This window comes from Ctenopharyngodon idella, chromosome 13 (assembly GCF_019924925.1).
Source record: "Ctenopharyngodon idella isolate HZGC_01 chromosome 13, HZGC01, whole genome shotgun sequence".
In the NCBI taxonomy this organism is placed as follows: domain Eukaryota; kingdom Metazoa; phylum Chordata; class Actinopteri; order Cypriniformes; family Xenocyprididae; genus Ctenopharyngodon; species Ctenopharyngodon idella.
In genome coordinates this window covers 16550146-16569384 of record NC_067232.1, presented here as the reverse complement: position 1 = coordinate 16569384, position 19239 = coordinate 16550146, and the positions used below count along the sequence as shown (strand labels likewise).

The window sequence follows — 19239 nt, the reverse complement described above, 5'->3', positions numbered from 1 at the left end:
GTCTGACAGATAAAGCCTGGCTGATATTGGGTCATGGAACAAGACAATGATCCCAAGAACACCAGCAAATCTACAGCAGAATGGCTGGAAAAGAAAAGAATCAAGGTGTTTCAATGGCCCAGTCAAAGTCCAGACCTCAACCCAATTTAAATGCTGTGGCAGGACCTTAAAGGGTTAGTTCAACCAAAAATTAAAATTCTGTCATTAATTACTCACCCTCATGTAGTTTCAAACCCATAAGACCTTCGTTCATCTTTGGAACACAAATTAAGATATTTTTATCAAATCAACCTCAATATTATAAAGCGCTGAGAATACTTTTTGTGTGCCAAAAATAACAAAATAGCGACTTTATTCCACAATATCTAGTGATGAGCGATTTCAAAACACCGCTTCATGAAGCATCGAAGCTTTATGAATCATTTGTTTCGAATCAGTGGTTCAGAGCACCAGTAAACGAAGCTTTGTTACATCATAAGTGTTTTGAAACTTCAATAGTTCACGTGACTCTGGCAGTTTGATACACGCTCTGAACCACTGATTAGAAACGAGTGATTCGTAAAGCTTCGAAGCTTCATGAAGCAGTGTTCGCCCGATATTGTGGAATAAAGTCGCTATTTTGTTATTTTTGGCGCACAAAAAGTATTCTAGTCGCTTTATAACATTAAGGTTGAACCACTGTAGTCACATGAACTGTTTTAAATATGTTTTTAGTAGCTTTCTGGGCATTGAAAAAGGGAGTGTTTTATCAAAAATATCTTAATTTGTGTTCTGAAGATGAACGAAGGTCTTACGGGTTTGAAACTACATGAGGGTGAGTATTAATGACAGAATTTTCATTTTTGGGTGAACTAACCCTTTAAGAGAGCTGTGCACAGAAAAATTCCCACAAACCTCAGTGATCTGAAGCAACGTTGTAAAGAAGAGTGGGCCAAAATTCCTCCAGAACGATGCGATAGACTGATAAAGTCATACAGAAAATGATTCCTTCAACTTATTGCTGCTAAAAGTGGCTCTAGAAGCAGTTGAATCATAGGGTGTACTTAGTTTGTAACACAGGGCTTTTCCATTTTGGCTTTATTTTTGTTAAATAAATAATGACACAGTGTAATATGTCATGTGTTTTTGTTCATCTGAGGTTGTATTTATCTTTTAAGACCTGCTGATGACCAAATGATTTTATTAGTAATATTCTGATATGTAAAACCATGAAATTCTAAAGGGTGTCCTTTCTTTTCCACATGACTGTATATTTATGAATGAACACATTTTTGGCCAATACAGAAGTACTTAGCAATAAACACAATTCCAAATTAAGTGGATAATTGTTTCTTCAAAGTGACAAAAGGAGAAATTGTGTGAAATCCAGAATGTCTGTTTGCGCCTTTGATGTAGGGCTCCAAGCGAATCCTGCGCTCTCATGAGATAGTGCTGCCCCCTGCTGGTGGGGTGGAGACTGATCTCGCTCTCACATTCTCTCTACAGGTAAAGATATCCTCAAAACACACATTTTCAAATCGCTCAATCATAAATGACTCTAAAAACAATGGCTCTGTTCCAAAACTGCCTAGTTGTCCACTGCCTACAGGAGCAGCTGCCTTGTTTGACAAAGAACATCATAAGTGGCTAATGTGGAACGCTGTACATCGTTCTTGTCAATCCATTATGGGAGTGCTTTCACCGAAAAAGTTGTGCTGCCTTGGAATTTGGCCCAAAGGAAGGTATCGTAGAAACAATCTTTGCTTCAGAAGTGTGTCTATGATGCCTTCAAATGCTCCCAACGTAGACAGTTTACTAGGTTTTGAAACAGAGCCAATATTGTTTTCAAGACATCATCATCATCTCAGTGTGCACTGAATCATTTTAGAGTTTTTATTATGAAATTGAGTTTGATGATTTTCTTCTTTCTATCCCATGTGTGCGTGTTTGAATGTGAGTAGTACCCTCATTTTCTGAAGCGTGAGGGAAATAAGTTGCAAATCCTGCTTCAGAGGAGGAAGAGGTACAAAAACCGAACAATTTTGGGTTACAAGACATTGGCTGCTGGTTCTATAGACATGGCAGAGGTATTTCAGGCTTCTCACTGAGGCTAATAGTGTCACTTTTGAAGCGCACACATGCTTACATGCTGATTTTTTTGTGTTGGTGTGTAGGTGATGCAGCATCCTGCAGAAGGTGGGCAGGTCTTGGCTCTGTGCAGTAATCAGAAGGAGTTTCTGGGTAAAGTTGCTGAGATTTGGATCTATTCCCTTTCCAGTCAACCTATAGACCATGAGGAGGCGGCCATTCTGGGACAGAAAATCAAATGTTCTGGTAAAGAAAATCATCCAGTCATACACATTCATTTTTAATGAATTAGTCTATTCGTGTCCCTGACAATAACATTACATTACATACAGTACATTCTGTTTCAGACTAAAGTCCAGGCATATAAAATCTTTTTATAATACCTCATTTAAATCCATTGGTTAAAACTTTTAAGTTTTTCATGGGTTATCTAACAAACGTCCCAGTGATACCTCCTCTGTTATTCTTAACACTTATTTTTAACTCATGCAAATTGAATATTTTTTCATAAAAGATTAAAAAAGGTATTTTTTTATACTGTTCATTATAACAGGGATTCTCAGACTTTTTTGTCAGCTGAACCCCTTTGATCTAAAATATTCCAACCCAACCCCCTCCCCCCCCCCATCCCCGAGATTTTTATTTTTAGTTTATATTTCAATAATTTAACAAGACAAATTCACAATATTTCATTACATATATATATATATATATATATATATAATATTTATAAAACGGTTAGTTCCTGTCCTTGATTCTGATTGGTCAATAGCTGCATTTTGTTCACGATAAAACACGGCTATGAAACGTAAACTGTATGTTCTCATTTGATATTGTTCATTGAAGCTTACTGTATTATGTAGAAGAGTATTGTGAGAAAGAGATCGAGTGAGCGAGTTTATTACCTGCATTCAAATTTAGCATTTTCCTTCAGGTCAGTCCTATGTTCATAATAAAAAATCTGTTTAAATGTCTGATGTATTATCCTGTCTTTTTAACAGTTAAGGGGTTTTCCCGTGACTGACAGCAATAGTCAAACCATTTGTCAGTTGCGTCTTGTTCCGTGTTCACATCAATTCAGTCTTTTCAATGTAAAAGTCTTCTCTACTGACTGACACACTCATAAACATAGTCTTTGCCGCCATCTAATGGCGTAATAATGTAACTTCTGTTACTGTTCACGGTCAGGGACTATTTTTTCCGGGGGAAGGAAGGCTTTTAGTGAAAGTTTACTTCATGAAAGTTGCATTGATACATGTTTTTGGCTTTAATGGTGTTTTATAAAAGCAATAAGGTACGAGAGGCTGTGCTGTATCGTGAATAAGTCATGGTTGAAGGGGTTGCAGGCACTCTGCTTGGCGTCGTGCCTAACACTGCCCTTCAGCCGTGATTTATTCACGATACAGCACAGCCTCTCATACCTTATTGCTTACATATATATATATATATATATATGACACACACACAAACTATTTTAGTGTTTTAATTTCCTTTATATACACACACATTTAGTTTTCTATTCAGTGTTTTAATTTCCTTTTAATTATTTATTTATTTATTTATTTTTTTTAAAGCAAAATAGTATAGATTCATAATATTGCCCATTTATCAGCTATAGACCATTACATAAAAATAATTATTGGTATCTGTGCATCCCTAGCTGGAATGCTGTATTGACAAATCAGCATTCAGGACTGGAACTCTCCTTTCTATAATATTGTTTGTTTGACTTGGCAGATAATTACTCAGAAGAAGAGTATGAAAGCTTCTCGTCGGAGCAGGAGGCCAGTGATGACGCAGCACAAGGACAGGTGATTACAAGCCCACGCACAAACAAAGCAACCTCACTTCGCTTTCTTCTTGCTGACCCGTGTTTGTACGTGCTCCTTAGGATCTTGAGGATGACGAATACGAGATTAGGAAGCCCAAAAAGCAAAGAAGGTCAATAGTCAGGACGGCGTCAATCACCAGGGTAAGAATGCCAGAGAACAATGAGAATTTACTCACAGTCATCACTGTCAGATGTGATCATGTACTAAACAGACTGTTAATATGAGCGTGTATGTCTGTGTGTTTGTTTCTCTTTCTCCATTAGCAGCAGAACTTTAAGCAGCGTGTGGTGGCATTGCTCAAACGGTTCAGAGTTTCTGATGAGGTTGGTGAAAATAGAGTTTACTTGTTGCTTAAAGTGCCCCTATTAATTTGAAAACATAATTTAATCCTCAATTACGATTAATGAACAAATTTTTTTTTTTTTTTTTTTTGACCTCAGTTCACTGACAAGGTTTGTACTGTAAATATGCTTGACTATTAAAGGTGGGATATTGTTTTTCCTAATGAAAGAGTGCTCCGACATAACAGCTCACTTTCAGCAGTTATTTTATCTGGTTCGTAACATTTCTTATAGATTTCTGCTTGTTGTAAATCAGATACAGATCAAATAGCACAGTACCAGTACCATGACCACACATGCAGTAGTATGTATTAACAGGATTAAAAAAACGTAATAACCGACATGGGAAAATTATGCCGGTTAGAGGTTCTGAATTTCAGTTTAGATTACTTTTCGATTAATCGTCCAGCCCTAGTCGTCAGTAATTCCAGTCTTACTTCCTGTACGAACCTATAAAGGTTTGTAGCAAATTTGCATAATGCCAGCCTATGGTCTTTATTGGCTGCCTGTGAACAACATCTACTTTGACCTGCCCTCAAATACTGTAGTTGTAGCTGAGGCCTGGAAGAGTATGGTTTATGTTATTGTCAAGTAAAACCAACAATATTGTTACTGTTTGTTTCACTGTATATAAAAGTACTGAGGAAGCCTCCAGAGCTGAAATTCGGATACGGTTATGGGTGTTTCGTTTCTGACACACTCTGTAAGCGGTAGACCAATCACAACAGACTGGGCTATTTGACCAATCAGAGCAGAGTAGGCTGGCCAAATCCTGAATCATTTCAGACACTAAGAAAAGGGGTGATGTGAAATGTACAGTACTGTGCAAAAGTTGTTTTAGATGTTGTTTTAGCAATGATATAATGACCGTATATAATTATTTCTCAGTCTCTTTTTTGGAATATAAACAGAAAATACAGGAAATTTGTATGCAGTATTAAAAAAACAGAAAAAACAGCTTTTATAGGCTTAAGTGGCAAGTATTTTTTGACTTCCCCTTACACTTGAGCAACAGCAGGAACTGGTGTCTTAAACCTAAGTGGAATGGAAAAGGACCGGAAGTCCAAGAAAACTTTCAAAATCTGAAAGTTCAAAAGTTGCATTTTTGAGAAAATGGAAGAAGTCCAGGAAGTCACACTAAATACTGATTTTTGCTTAAAGAAACAATTTTATTCAGAATGTTTTTACATTTTGTGTACGTATTTCCTGTATTTTCTGTTTGTATCGTAATAAAGAGACTGAAAAATAAATATGAATGGTCATTAAAACATTGCTAAAAAAATAAAGCTGGCGGTGGCCTAAGACTTTTGCACAGTACTGTATATTATGAGAAAATGAAAGTGTTTTTGGACCTTGGATGCCTGTAAACCTATTGTAGGAAACCTCCAAAACAAAATTAAGAACCTTTTAAAATAGCATAATAGGGGCACTTTGTGGGACTTGTGCGGTGACCCACTTTTGCAGTATGAGTGAAACCTGGAAATGTTTTCCTTCTCATTGGACCAAATACATGTTTGTGTGCAACTTATTTTGTGTTTAACTAAATATACTTTAGAATTACTAAGACTTCTCACATCTGACATGATAGATAGTTCAACATTTCACCTAATAAACTAATTTTATAAATGTTTAGTTGTAGGAAGAAGACTTCTTCTACTCTTGCATGATTGTGTTCAGTCTGTGAGTCAGTAGGCTGGTGGCTTGACCCTCACGTGACTCCACAGATTAATTTAGCCATGCATGATCAGCACTGCTACGGAAAACGAAACCTTGTTAGATGATAATCTTGCCAAGTAGAGTTCTGCAAAATGAGAGCAGGACTGGAACAAGGACTTTGACTCTGTACTAAACACCATAGTAGCATACTGTTCCTGTGTACATTATGCAAATTTATATGCTGTATGCGTGGAATAACTGGATGAGCTACTATATTTGAATACTATATTTTTTTGGCTTCAATGCAATGTAATGCCCTAAAGCTTCTTTTTTAAATTTATATTGGACTGTTAATTTTGACACATTTTACACATAATTGCATAAAAAATATTTGCTGAAGTAATCATGCAACGTGAGGTGGTCATGTGACAAACAATATAACCGCAAAAAGTAGCATACTATAGTTTGAAATGTTTAGAATTGCATAAAGCACTCTGTTTCACATGCCCTTTTTTTTTTTTTTTTTTTTAAAAAGGCCGTATACTTACCTCCGTAGTATACAGTAAGTTGTAAGCTAGTATTCGGTTCCATACCATTCTAAAGTATGTGAACACATGCCACTTTGGGTTCAGAGGTCAGTCCCGTTCTCAAGGACAGGAAGTGTACGGTGATGTGCAGAAGCAGCAGTGACGTCCAGTGGGACAGAAACATGATCTCATCAGCATTATGTCTCAGGTTACTTCCTGTTCTGACAGTACGCTGATTCTTATAATGGAACCAACTGAAGCCTGACTGAAGGTTTTCAGCAATATTTGATTACAGGAAATTATTTAGCATTTTGAACACCAGTCAGAGGATTAAATTTTAAATTTAATACTAGCTTACTACTAAATACTGCTTAGTATATATTGTATACTGACTAATATTACAAAAACAATAGTACGAGAAACAGTATTGCCATTATTTCATGAAATATATATATAACTGTTGTTTTTTGTTGTTGCTTTTTTACTGTAGTAGTAGTAAGAGTAAAATGGAGTATGCTATTGTCAGTGTAGCAAATAACAATTGTAACCTTTATCTGAGACTTTCGTTTCTCATCATTTTTTAGTTTTTCAAAATTGAAAGCAAACTATTTAAAATGGAATGTTAATATTTGATTTGAGATATTATTTACTCATTGTTTAATATAATTATTTAGTTTATAACATCTAATTTAGTTGCAGAAATGACATTAGTATATTTAGCTCAATCAGCAGCAGCTTAATATCTGAAGAAGCTGGATTTACACAAACCATTGATGGTTGCAAACTAAGTCCTTGATTGACTTCGTCTCCCATTAATGATATTCAGGAACATCACATGCTACTTTGGGATCGATTCCCCTGCAGCTGAGTCTGAGCATTTTCTGTTTTATCAGATTATGCCTTACCCTCTGTCTCACCCTTCCTCGCTCTTCTGCCCATCACTTCCATGCAGTTCAAATGAGGAATAAATGTTTAAATATTTATAGGTGTTGGACTCGGAGCAGGACCCAGCCGAGCCGCCTCCAGAGGTAGAGGAAGATCTGGATCTAGAGAGTTTGGAGTTTGAGAATCCCAGTGACAGTGGACCGGATCTGGATGATGATGAAAGTGTTCTCAGCACCCCAAAACCCAAACTCAAGTATGTTGAGGAGAGAGTTTGTTCAGTAGTGTATGTTTAGTGCCTATTTAAATATTGAGATGTGTATTATTTTATTAACCTTCATGTTTTTGTCTTGTTCTGTGTGTGTGGTTTAGGCCATATTTCGAAGGAATTTCTCTATCCAGCTCTCAGACAGAAATTGGCAGCATTCACAGCATTAGGAGTCACAGAGAGCCGCCCAGTCCGGTAAGAACACACTCATGTGTTTAGTAGATATTTAAATTAGCACATAACATAGACTTATATTGTCTTAAAATAAAGCTAATTATACTAACCGAATAACTAACCCTAATTTAAACCCTTTCCAAATATATATGTACCATTCAAATGTAAGGGGTCAGTAAGATTTACAAAAGAAAGCAATTTAAACTTTTATTCAGTAAGGGTAGCAAGGACTCTTGCTGTTCTTTTGAACTTTCTTTTGAATATATCTCACAGTTTCCACAAAAATATTAAGCAGCACAACAGCTTTCAACATTTTCAACACCAAATAAATCAGCATATCAGAATGATTTCTGAAGGATCATGTGACACTGAAGACTGGAGTAATGATGCTGAAAATTCAGTTTTGCCATCACACGAATAAATCACACTTTAAAATATATTAAAATAGAAAACAGTTATTTTAAAATGCAATATGTCATTAATATGACATATTATTTTTTCTGTATTTTTATCAAATAAATCCAGCCCTGGTGTGCATAGGAGACTTCTTTCAAAAACATTAAAAAAAATCTTACCGACCCTAAATTTTTGAACGGATATATATATATATAGCCATTTATAACCTTATGAGGAGGAAGTAGCAGCTAGATTAGAAACACAAACACTTCAGTTTAATTCTCAGCTAACTCTCTCTACCTCTCTCTCTTTCTCTGTTCAGATGGATCCTGATAAAATAAGGGCTGTAGGTGGGAAGTTTCAGATGGACAATGAATCTGATAATATTTCTATGGTATGTCCTTCATTACTGCAAGATATTCACTGAATATCAGATCAAGACTCACGTGTTCATCTGATATTCAGATGAGCTCTGCCAGACGCTTTAAAGCTGAATCACAGCTAAAGACTCAACCACACTGAATGGCTGCAGCAGTGTAAAACAATGTACTAGATAAGATATAAAATATGCATGATCTATAGTTTCTGCCAAAATAACTTACGCAGGTTAATATAATTTGCCTTTTTATTTGGCCTTCATAATGTGCCTTTTTATTTGGCATTAAGAACCTGTCATTAAACTAGTTCTGCGGTCCTTCCTTGTCTCACAATTGTGAATATGTGAGTGTTAAGACAAATCTTTTAATAACATCTCTGATTTAAGCTTCTGTATAGCAAAAAAGTTTTCATTTCTGTGAATAAATTCAAAGTTTTTTTTATTTTTTTATTTTTAGTTTTTTTTTTATAAAGTTTTTGTTTGCATCATCCCTCACAAATATTCATGGAAGTACCCATGTTTTTCCCCCATATATTAAAACAATTGTTGTATTTTTAATACAAAAAGTAAGTTAATATTGCTGTTTATTACTATGTATTGTAATATTAGTTCATATAAATAATAATTAATAATAAATTAATAAATAATATAATAATAACTAGCGCAACTAATCACAATTGTGTATAGCGCAATCCAAGACGCTTGACGCGATACGTGGAGAATAACAAGGAGCAAACCAAGAGCAATGATAGTTTTGTCTACACACATTAACTAAGGACAAGAACAGACAAACAACAAGTAATTAAGGTCAAACTGAACAGAAACAAAAGACACAGGAATGAAAACTCAAAGAAACCCTACATGACTATGACAGTTTTACAAAGTATATGGTATGCATAGTGTTTTTTAAGTTTTATTATGTGTATCTCTGGGTTTTAGGGTCATCCTGAGGTTGTGACCCCTACCACAGAATTGGAGATGATGGACAACATGGACACTTTCATGGAGAGGTTGCCTCCTACTGGCCGGATGACCAAAACAGAGTCACTCATCATTCCATCCAACCGGTAAGGATACACAAACCTTTTATCACTACGGTTAATGTATAATTGAGATAATGAGAGCGTAAGAGATCGTACTTATTGTACATTACTATGTAAAGATGCTGTACATTTAACTTTGATTTTTTTTTAAACAAAGCTCCCTCTGGTGTTTTTTTGTCCATCCTGTTTAGTGTTTTATATAAAAAAAAAACCTTTGTCTTCATCTGAAGGGTGGAGCCAAAGTTGGCAGGGCGACGGGGGCGGAGCACGTCACTTAAAGAGAGGCAGCCCAGCCGACCGCCCAATGAGAGAGCCAACAGTCTAGACAACGAGCGCTCACTTGACACTCGCTGCCACCTACAGGTCAGATAGAACCTTGCTGCATACAACAATAGGGCCTACTCCAGTTACTAAACAGAAGCAGCGGGTTTTTACTTTATTTTAAAATTTTCATTGTACCAATTTTGGCCCCTGTTCTGCTTAGATTCCACGCAAAACTGTTTACGACCAACTGAACCACATTCTGGTGTCAGACAGCCATCTCCCCGACAGCATCATCCTCATCAACACGTCGGACTGGCAGGGCCAGGTATGATTGACAGCTGTCAATACAGCATTACAGTTTAGGTTTTCCGGTGACCTAAAACATATATTTATATATAATGGTATTATTATTGTAATGATAAATCATAATACAAAAAAAGTTTAGGATTGGTAAATTTTAATGTTTTTGTCTCTTATACTTACCAAGACATTTATTTAATCAAAAATACACTAAAACATGAATATTGTGAAGTATTTTAAAATACATTTTAAAATGTAATGTATTGCTTTGATGGCAAAGCTGAATTTTTAGCAGTCTTCAGTGTCACACGATCCTTCAGAAATCATTCTAATATGATGATTTGATAATAAAAAGAAATGTTTCTTGAGCACCAATGTTGAAAACAGTTGAGCTCCTTAATATTTTTGTAGAAACTGTGATATATTAAATATTTAAAATATGAAAAGAAAGTACTTCCTCTCATCTGATTATTGTCATCTTTTTATTTACTTAAATGACTCAAAGTAAAAGATAAGATCATGAATAAGACCTTAATAAATAAGATTTATAGCATATGAATTGTAAGTCTGGCATCAGTACAAAAACAGCTTCAACTCAACTCTTTTTCTCTGTTTTTCTCTCAGTATGTGTCTGAGGTGTTACAGAATCACGGTCTTCCTGTTGTGTGTACATGCACCACGGCTGACATACAGGCAGCGTTCAGCACCATCATCTCTCGCATACAGAGATTGTGAGTCGCTTAGTCACACTGAAGCAAAGAGACCCACACATACACTTTATTTCTGCCATTTTGGTTTACAGTTTTCCGGGATAGTGACACTATGTACATTTTCTTGTTTCTCCTTTTCTCGTTCTTTTTAGTTGTAACAGTAACTCAGTCACACCGTCTCCAGTGCGGATCGGAGTAGCAGGAGCTCAGCATTACCTGTCTGCCGTTTTGCGTTTGTTTGTGGATCACTTGACACACAAAACCCCCGACTGGCTCGGATACCTGCGATTCCTTATCATCCCTCTCGGTGAGTGCAGGAGTTAGAGGAAAAAATTAGCAGGCACTGACCAATAAAACTACCAGAAGTGCTAAAATGTGCGTGTGTGTGTGTAGGGGTTCATCCAGTGGCTAAATATCTGGCCAGTATAGACTACAGATATAACAGTCTGTTCCAGGACTCGGCATGGAGAGATCTTTTCCACAAACCAGAAGCACCATCCTCAGGTAATTGTCTCTGTCTGTCACTCACTATCCGTTCTATCCAATTGTAAATAAATAAAAATATTTATTTGCATATTAAAAATATAATAAATACATATGTAATATATGGAATATAATATATTTTAATATAAATTTTAATTAATATATATTAAAATATATTAAAAAAATATATATATATTATATATATTAAAAAAATATATTATAAATTACTTAATAAAAAAATAGAATATCAAATCTATAACACTTTTATATATATATATATATATATATATATATATGTATGTAATATTATGGCTGTCGTTTTAACACGTTAATTTGATTAAATGGTTATGGGGAAAAAATAACCCGTCCCGCCCGTTATATTTTAGACACAATATTGTCTGCTTTTGCACAATTTTGCCAACAAAAATATAACCTATAAAGCCAGAGCAGAACTGTTGTGCATCTCCGAGCAACACACGCAGTGCTTCGTTTCCGAATGAATCCGCTTTTTACTCATTTAGACATTTACCGCCACCTACTGGCAGTTTTAGGCCACATCCACTCGAAGATAGAGCTTTCTCTATCCAATCTTTTTTTCCTCATCTCAAGAAATATCTGCGTACACACAAAACCACTGAAACTGACTCAAAACGATGTAATATACATGCCAGATCAGTATGTGGCGCTGTAATTCTGCCACAGAGATACACTAAAAACAGAGAATAAGACACGGAGCATGCGCATAAACCTTGTGCGCTGTATACAAACTTTAGTAAAGCTTAGAAATAAAGCTTTATTTTAGTAAAGCTAACAGGCTCGGCAGCTTCTGTGGCACAAACACAAGCATGTAGTCCGCTGTTGTTTTTGTTGTTGCTGTTACGTGACGTAACGGTGTCTGACTAGGGTCGAGACGTGGGGTGATGACATCATTGTTTCACAAAATATACGGATTGGCTGTACACACGAAAATGCAAGGGTGTCGTTTTCAAATTTATCCACTCTGGGACCTGGTTTCAAAAAATAGCGGTTTCAGGCTCCCAAAACGCTGGATCTGTCTGGACGAAACACAGGCTCTTAATTTCTTATTTAGAGTATCATTTCATTAAAAAAATCTCCATATTAATAAAAAAAACATTAAAGGTATAGTTCACCCAAAAATGAAATTTCTGTCATCATTTACTCACCTTCATGGCCATTGAAGCCTAAAAGTTTGTGTAATAAATAATTTGTAGAATCAAATAAAATATTTTTTGTAATGTCTGTTTGATGCTTTTCTCATTTAACACAATAATGACTTTAAATTATCTTTTGGGGGCAATTTGGGGGGAAATCCAACAGTTCAGGACAGTCCGGATATTGTTTCCAGAGTGACACAGTACATGTTGGGAGCAAATGGAGCTCATCAGTTGCCCATAGCAGAGGCCATGCTCACCTACAAGCAGAAAAGGTAATACACACACATGCACAGTGCATCTCTGATCCATATTTATATAAAGGAATGAAAAAGTTCAGAGAAGGCAACATAAATGCTGTGCTGAACACACTGAATATGGAATATCAGTGTGATTTTTAACATGGTACCACTTTATAATAAAACATATTCAAAGATTATGAGTGTCTACAATTGTATTTGGCTAAATACAATTAAAAAATATCAATAATCTATTGATATAGAAGTGCTTTGAATATGTGTTATTAGAGGCTGGGTTCATTTTCAGGTGCTCTAAAGATGCAGATATCTGGTTTTCCACTCAAAAACTGACACTCGATCCATGTTGTTCATTTTTCCAGATATTTGCATCTTTTTCCATGAGCATCCTCCTCCTTAAAGTCATGTTTTGGAAAGAAAGCATGTGAATGTCAATGTTTATCATCTCTGTGTGTGAATAACATACTTTATTTCTCTTTATTTTTTCTTTTCCTTGCCCTCTCTGAAGGAAAAAGAGCTTTCATTTTGATTTTGCAGTAAGGTATTGTGGTCCTCCTGCCTGTGCTGATACCGTAGCCAATCAGATACATATCATCTCTTGCTTCCTGTCTCTCTCTCTCATCTCGTATAGCATCAAGGGGAATTATGGCTGAGGGAGAGCAGAGAGATGCTTTTGAAACTCTAGAGATTCTATCCACACTTTATGATTCGTGGGCAATTCTGGGTCAAAACTGTTCAGTGGGCTTATGTGATGGGACTTTCTCTTGTAACTGCCATACTGAGCTTTGCAGTTTCTCCTTTTTATTTCTCTAAAAGCGGTCCATCTCCTCCACCTTGTGCTGTCTTTGGAATTAGCCATTAAATTGTATAATGAAGGCTGCAGTGTGGAAAGAATCTGAAGGTTTTATTGGATCTCTTGCTGTCCTGGGATATGAATATTACCGCCATCATCCTCTGAACACCTCTGATGTCCTTCAGAAGAGCAGTTTAAGCTTCTAACATTCAAAACTAAATGTCCTCCCAGGACCCAGAAAAGTAGTTTTGGATTTAGCAGGAGATTTTTGGAGCATAAGAAACATTTATTCCATGTCCTCTGTAGAGGACTTCAAAACTCAGTTATGAAAAAAATTAGGCAAAAATATAGCCAAAATTGTTATTTATACACGTTTCAGGCAATTTTTGTTCTTTAACACATTCTTCTTTAATAATGATAGAATAAAAGCATTGTTAATTAGTCATAAAAGTTGTTTTTATTATCTAAATGATTGTTTATTTAGTACTTTGGCACAGAAATCTCAACTTCCACTAAACATGCATAAACCAAACCTTAAGGATAATTTCTCAATTATATTATGAAATGTATTACGGACTGATTTGATTTAATTTATTATCATTTGTTTATTAATAATTACTACACAATTAGTGTAAACAGGTAAAAATAAGAGTTCCAAATGTTATACACTTTTCTTTACATTTTTTTCATGTTATTACATTGTTTTTGTACTCCTTTTTATATATACTGTATGAAATATTGTAATATAAAAACTGTGGCATTTAAGGTATCTAGGAAATTTTTCAATGATTAAAGTGAATTTCTGGGTCCCAGAGGATATTCTCAATTTGAATAGCAAAGTAAAGGATGCAGATTATTTCAAATGATTCCACTTTTATAAAAAGACAAAGAAACTATCTGAGGTGAACAGACCTTAAGATGGCGGTAAAATTTCTTCATTTTCTGTCTTAGCTTTGTTTTCATTTTTCTCTCCTCTAGTGATCTCTCTCTCTCTTATTTCAGAGTAAACAGCCTAAACTACACAACACTCACACTCACAGTCTTGATTCTCCAAGCAGGTGCTTGAAGTATCGCTGCTGATATTGGCTGGTTTCTCAGTTATTGGTTTCATCAGTGTCTCTGGTGTGCAGAGCAATAAAACATCTGTTACCCTTTTTTAACTGAGAGCAGCTTCTATTTATGCTCAGATGAACTCAATGAACTCCCTATATTTGGCCTTGTGTTGTGTTGTTTTGGGGTGGTTCGTTGGCACAGATCTTTTATTACTTCGGTTCTCTTATAATTTGCTTCTGGTTCTGGGTTTAGAGATCAGAGATGGTTTAACAAAGCATGAGATTTCAGTCTAAATTTAAATCTAATTATATCAAATATTGTATTCCCCTAAACCAATTTTGCTGAACAGAGTGGCCATTTGATGATTATTTGTAAATATAATGTACAAGTAAACAACTGTTTTCACATTATTTTTGTTGCTAGATCTATAATCTCTGCTTTAGACCATCTCTGGTTCAATTAGCCTGAATCTGAGCTCTGATTGGCTGAGAATGCTTTTTTCAGTTTTTTTTTTCACTGGTAGCTTCTGTGGAGTGAATGAGCAATGGCATAAAGGTTGCATAAACAGTTGATTGGAATTACACAGGCTTGGCTTCGCTTCACAGCATTTCTTTGCAGCATGTCTGAACAAATCAGAGAGTGGCAATGGCAAATTCAGTGTTAGAAGCCTTTTCTCCTCAGAGATCAACATGTTTCTTCAATAGATATAATCTACAATGCCTCAGAAAGATACTATGGATTAGTCTTGTTAAAAGTACTGACTTCGGTACCAAGTCTGTACTGAAATTTTAAAAATGTGACGCTTTGAGCGCTGTTGAGCGGATTCGTAAACACCTCTGATTGGCCATTGTTTTCACACGCTAATCAGATATGTCTGATGATTGGCTACAATGATCAATGCTTCAAAAACATGTTGTAAATAGACATCAGTGACGCTCTTCACCAAGAGCTTACACAGATACACACGCCCTGCTTTCAAAGTGTTTTCAAATTTAAACACTTTCAAACTCTCCCGTGTGTTGATCATTGTAGCCAATCACAGACATACATGTTGAGTGCGTCAACACAATGACCAATCAGATGTGTTTACAAATCTGCTCAACAGCGCTCAAAGCATCACATTTTTAAAATTTTAGTACCGACTTGGTATAAAGTCAGTACTTTTGACAACACTACTATGGATGTGGTTTAGCATGGGGGGTGGGGTGGGGTAGGGCTGTCCGGTATGACGATATATATTGTTACCAACAATATATCCTGAAAAGGAACTCGGTGTGGTGCTCATGCTGACTGGCACACTGCCAAAGTGCGCACACAGAAAGCTGCCTCTCTCAGAAGGCGATCGCGAATTTAGGACGTACTCGATGTTGAAAAGCCGGTTATGTCTCGAGCCAAAGGAAACTGTGTAAACCGGATGTGGATCAGTATAATGGGTCCGTGCGTTTGGTCTTAAAGTAACAGCAGCTTAATATACCTACCTGCTGCTCTGTGTCAATAATGTGAATCAAACAAAAGAGAAAATAACTTACTGCTCTTGACTGAATAACTTTTTATACAGTAGCTTTAATAAGAATAAATTTATATTTAATTCATACAGTGAAGACTATGCAATGTCTTATTTTTACATTTGATTAGTACATTTCTGCATGTTAAAAAACTTATTGTACCTGAAAAACTTCATTTGTTCATTTTTATATATATATATATATATATTGTATTTGTCCTATTGTTTTCAATTTGCTTCTTTTTCTTATTTTTAATAACAGAAACGAGATAAAATAACACAAAATAACTATATCGTGAAATATATCGTTATCGTGAAATAAAATTTCTCATATCATGAAATAAGAATTTGGTCATCTCGCCCACCTGTGGTTACTGTAGTTTCTCATTCATTTCTACAGAGAAAATAAAACCTGATAGATTTGTTTTGTTTTTTAAGAAAAACACTCCAAAAAGAATTTGTTTTTTGTTTTTCAGATAAACCCCAACATCGAGAATAATGCCAGTTAACTGAATAAAAGAAGCTAAAATAACTTTCTGAATTGTGTGTGGAATGTGCAGCAGCAGATTTATCATCATCTTTCTGAATTGCTTGAATTCCGCCTTCATTTTGCTGCTGCTTTTCAACTAGCTAGCAAAAAAATCAGTTCTGGATGGTTATTTTTTACTTAATTTTTACACAAATATATTTAAAAGTTTTTTCTTTCTAAAATAGTCAAATCTATTTCTTCATAGAAGTGAATAGGTAACTATGCTAAGCAGGATTTGTTTTCCCTTGAGGTTGGTCGGGCCTTTTTGCCCACTAGTCCGTAAACAATGTGGTCATGTTTACACGTCTCCTTTTTTCTTCACAGTCCTGATGAAGACTCGTGCCAGAAATTCATCCCTTTCATTGGGGTATGTTGTCAATTTACAATTAAGTTTATAGTTTGATATATTTTAATTGCTATATTTGACTCAAAGTATATTTGTTTTCAATCTGACTGCAGGTGGTGAAAGTGGGGATTGTTGAACACACTTCTGCTACATCTGGTTAGTTATACCTTCAATGTATTATGTATTAAATAAGGCTGTCAACTGAACATGTTAACCCTGTAAAGCCTGACGTATGAAATAATAGTCAGAAAAATCACATGGAACAAATTTTGAAAAGCGAAAAAAATGTAAACAAAAATCTAAAAAGAAGTTTGTGTATGTGTTTTTTGTTGAGTATCTTTTTTGATACATCAGGCTTTTATGGCTTATATAGTATGATATAGTGAGAATATGGAGCTCACATTCAATGAGGAAAAAACTTAAATTTTACTCAGAGGCCCAAACTGAGCAAAAATATGCAGTTTGGTGCAGTTGATATTTATATGGCCAAAACGTAAGATTAAATCTGATGAAAACATGTAATGCAATGCAATAGAGTAATTATTGAGAGATATACAAATAAATGTTTCTCAAAAGCCCAAAAGCAGCTTAGAATGAGCCATACACCGCGGGTCCCCTTACATGTTTTGCGCCGGCATGTTTCTACAGTAGCCCTAAATGGACAAACTGCTCTACAGAGTGTGTTTGCTTGACTGGCTACTCTCTGCTGTCTCAGACGATGACATCTTTGTCCTGTTTTGGCCACCATAGCTTCTCTATATTGCAATTCGCAATCTTACCGTTAGATGGCGCTAAAATTTACACAAATTTACACACTTTAAAATCTTCCCGGCCTACTGACATTTGTTATGACTTCAAATATGTGGAGTCTACTACAAATATTACAATACTCATGATGACTTTCGATTACTCTACAATAAGTAAATCCACTTCACCAGCTAATTGCTCTTTGACAGTGATGCCAGAGAAATATACAGGGCTACCGCAAAATCTGAAGTTCAAACACAAAATTCTAAAGATGGTTTCTCGCTTGTTTCTCACATAAGGTCTGTAGGGTTAATGGGTTAGTTCACCCAAAAATAAAAATTCTGTCATTAATCACTCACCCTCGTGTCGTTCCAAACCCGTAAGACCTTCGTTTATCTTCGAAACACAAATTAAGATATTTTTGATAAAATTCAATGGCTTAGTGAGGCCTCCAGTGCCAGCAAGATAATTAACACTTTCAGATGCCCAGAAAGCTACTAAAGACGTATTTAAAACATGTGACTACAGTGGTTCAACTTTAATGTTATGAAGCGATGAGAATACTTTTTGTGAGCCAAAAAAACAAAATAACGACTTTATTCAATAATATCTAGTGATGGGCAATTTCAAAATACCGCTTCATGAAGCTTCGAAGCTTTACGAATCTTTTGTTTCGAATCAGTGGTTCGGAGCGTGAATCAAACTGACAAAGTCACATGATTTCAGCAAACGAGGCTTTGTTACGTCATAAGTGTTTAGAAATTGCAATGGTTCACCACTGGGGGGCGTGACTTTGGCAGTTTGATACACGCTCTGAACCACTGATTTGAACAAAAGATTCGTAAAGCTTCAAAGCTTCATAAAGCAGTGTTTTGAAATCGCCCATCACTAGATATTGTTAAATAAAGTCATTATTTAGTTTTTTTGGTGCACAAAAAGTATTCTCGTCGCTTCATAACATTCAGGTTGAACCACTGTAGTCACATGAACTGTTTTAAATATGTCTTTAGTAGCTTTTTGGGCATCTGAAAGTGTTAATTATCTTGCTGGCAATGGAGGCCTCACTGAGCCATCGGATTTCATCAAAAATATCTTAATTTGTGTTCTGAAGATGAACGAAGGTCTTACGGGTTTGGAACAATAGAATTTTCATTTTTGGGTGAACTAACCTTTTAAGAAAGTACAATGAACTATAAAAATGCATTTTAAAAACTGCTAACAGGCCATATATGAAATATAACCAATTGTGAACCTACAATATTTATTATATGTAAATATGTTAATGTGGTTTATGAATTATCTGTGCATGTGATATTGTGTTTGTAGGTGATTCAGATGATGCTGCTCCTGTGGGATCTGCTCTTCTCTCCTCTACTCCTCCTTCACAAATCTCCCCATTACTGAAAGAAGTATCTCCAACGCCTCCCTCTTCTCCCTCTGTACACTTGTCCAGGTACAAACAAACAAACACATACATTGTCTGAGATCTCTTTAGTCTTCTATTTCCTCAACTTGTGTG

General features: G+C 35.6%; 1 protein-coding gene across 6 annotated transcripts in view; it reads left to right on the top strand.

Annotated features, from left to right (window-relative positions):
- Nucleotides 1–19239, top strand: part of pacs2 (phosphofurin acidic cluster sorting protein 2) — a 47819-nt gene that overhangs the window by 23552 nt on the left and 5028 nt on the right. For 2 of the 6 annotated variants that reach the window (XM_051916477.1, XM_051916479.1), the window contains exons 3-22: nucleotides 1396–1485; nucleotides 1941–2066; nucleotides 2154–2313; nucleotides 3805–3878; nucleotides 3959–4039; nucleotides 4163–4222; nucleotides 7410–7561; nucleotides 7678–7768; nucleotides 8466–8537; nucleotides 9459–9586; nucleotides 9793–9925; nucleotides 10047–10151; nucleotides 10751–10857; nucleotides 10989–11143; nucleotides 11230–11340; nucleotides 12658–12766; nucleotides 13257–13289; nucleotides 16952–16994; nucleotides 17087–17129; nucleotides 19047–19173. In XM_051916477.1, coding sequence (XP_051772437.1) covers nucleotides 1396–1485; nucleotides 1941–2066; nucleotides 2154–2313; nucleotides 3805–3878; nucleotides 3959–4039; nucleotides 4163–4222; nucleotides 7410–7561; nucleotides 7678–7768; nucleotides 8466–8537; nucleotides 9459–9586; nucleotides 9793–9925; nucleotides 10047–10151; nucleotides 10751–10857; nucleotides 10989–11143; nucleotides 11230–11340; nucleotides 12658–12766; nucleotides 13257–13289; nucleotides 16952–16994; nucleotides 17087–17129; nucleotides 19047–19173 — 2000 coding nt within the window. The remainder of the gene's footprint in view (nucleotides 1–1395; nucleotides 1486–1940; nucleotides 2067–2153; nucleotides 2314–3804; nucleotides 3879–3958; nucleotides 4040–4162; nucleotides 4223–7409; nucleotides 7562–7677; nucleotides 7769–8465; nucleotides 8538–9458; nucleotides 9587–9792; nucleotides 9926–10046; nucleotides 10152–10750; nucleotides 10858–10988; nucleotides 11144–11229; nucleotides 11341–12657; nucleotides 12767–13256; nucleotides 13290–16951; nucleotides 16995–17086; nucleotides 17130–19046; nucleotides 19174–19239) is intronic. The other 4 variants (XM_051916480.1, XM_051916481.1, XM_051916478.1 and 1 more) reach the window with 3 other exon arrangements.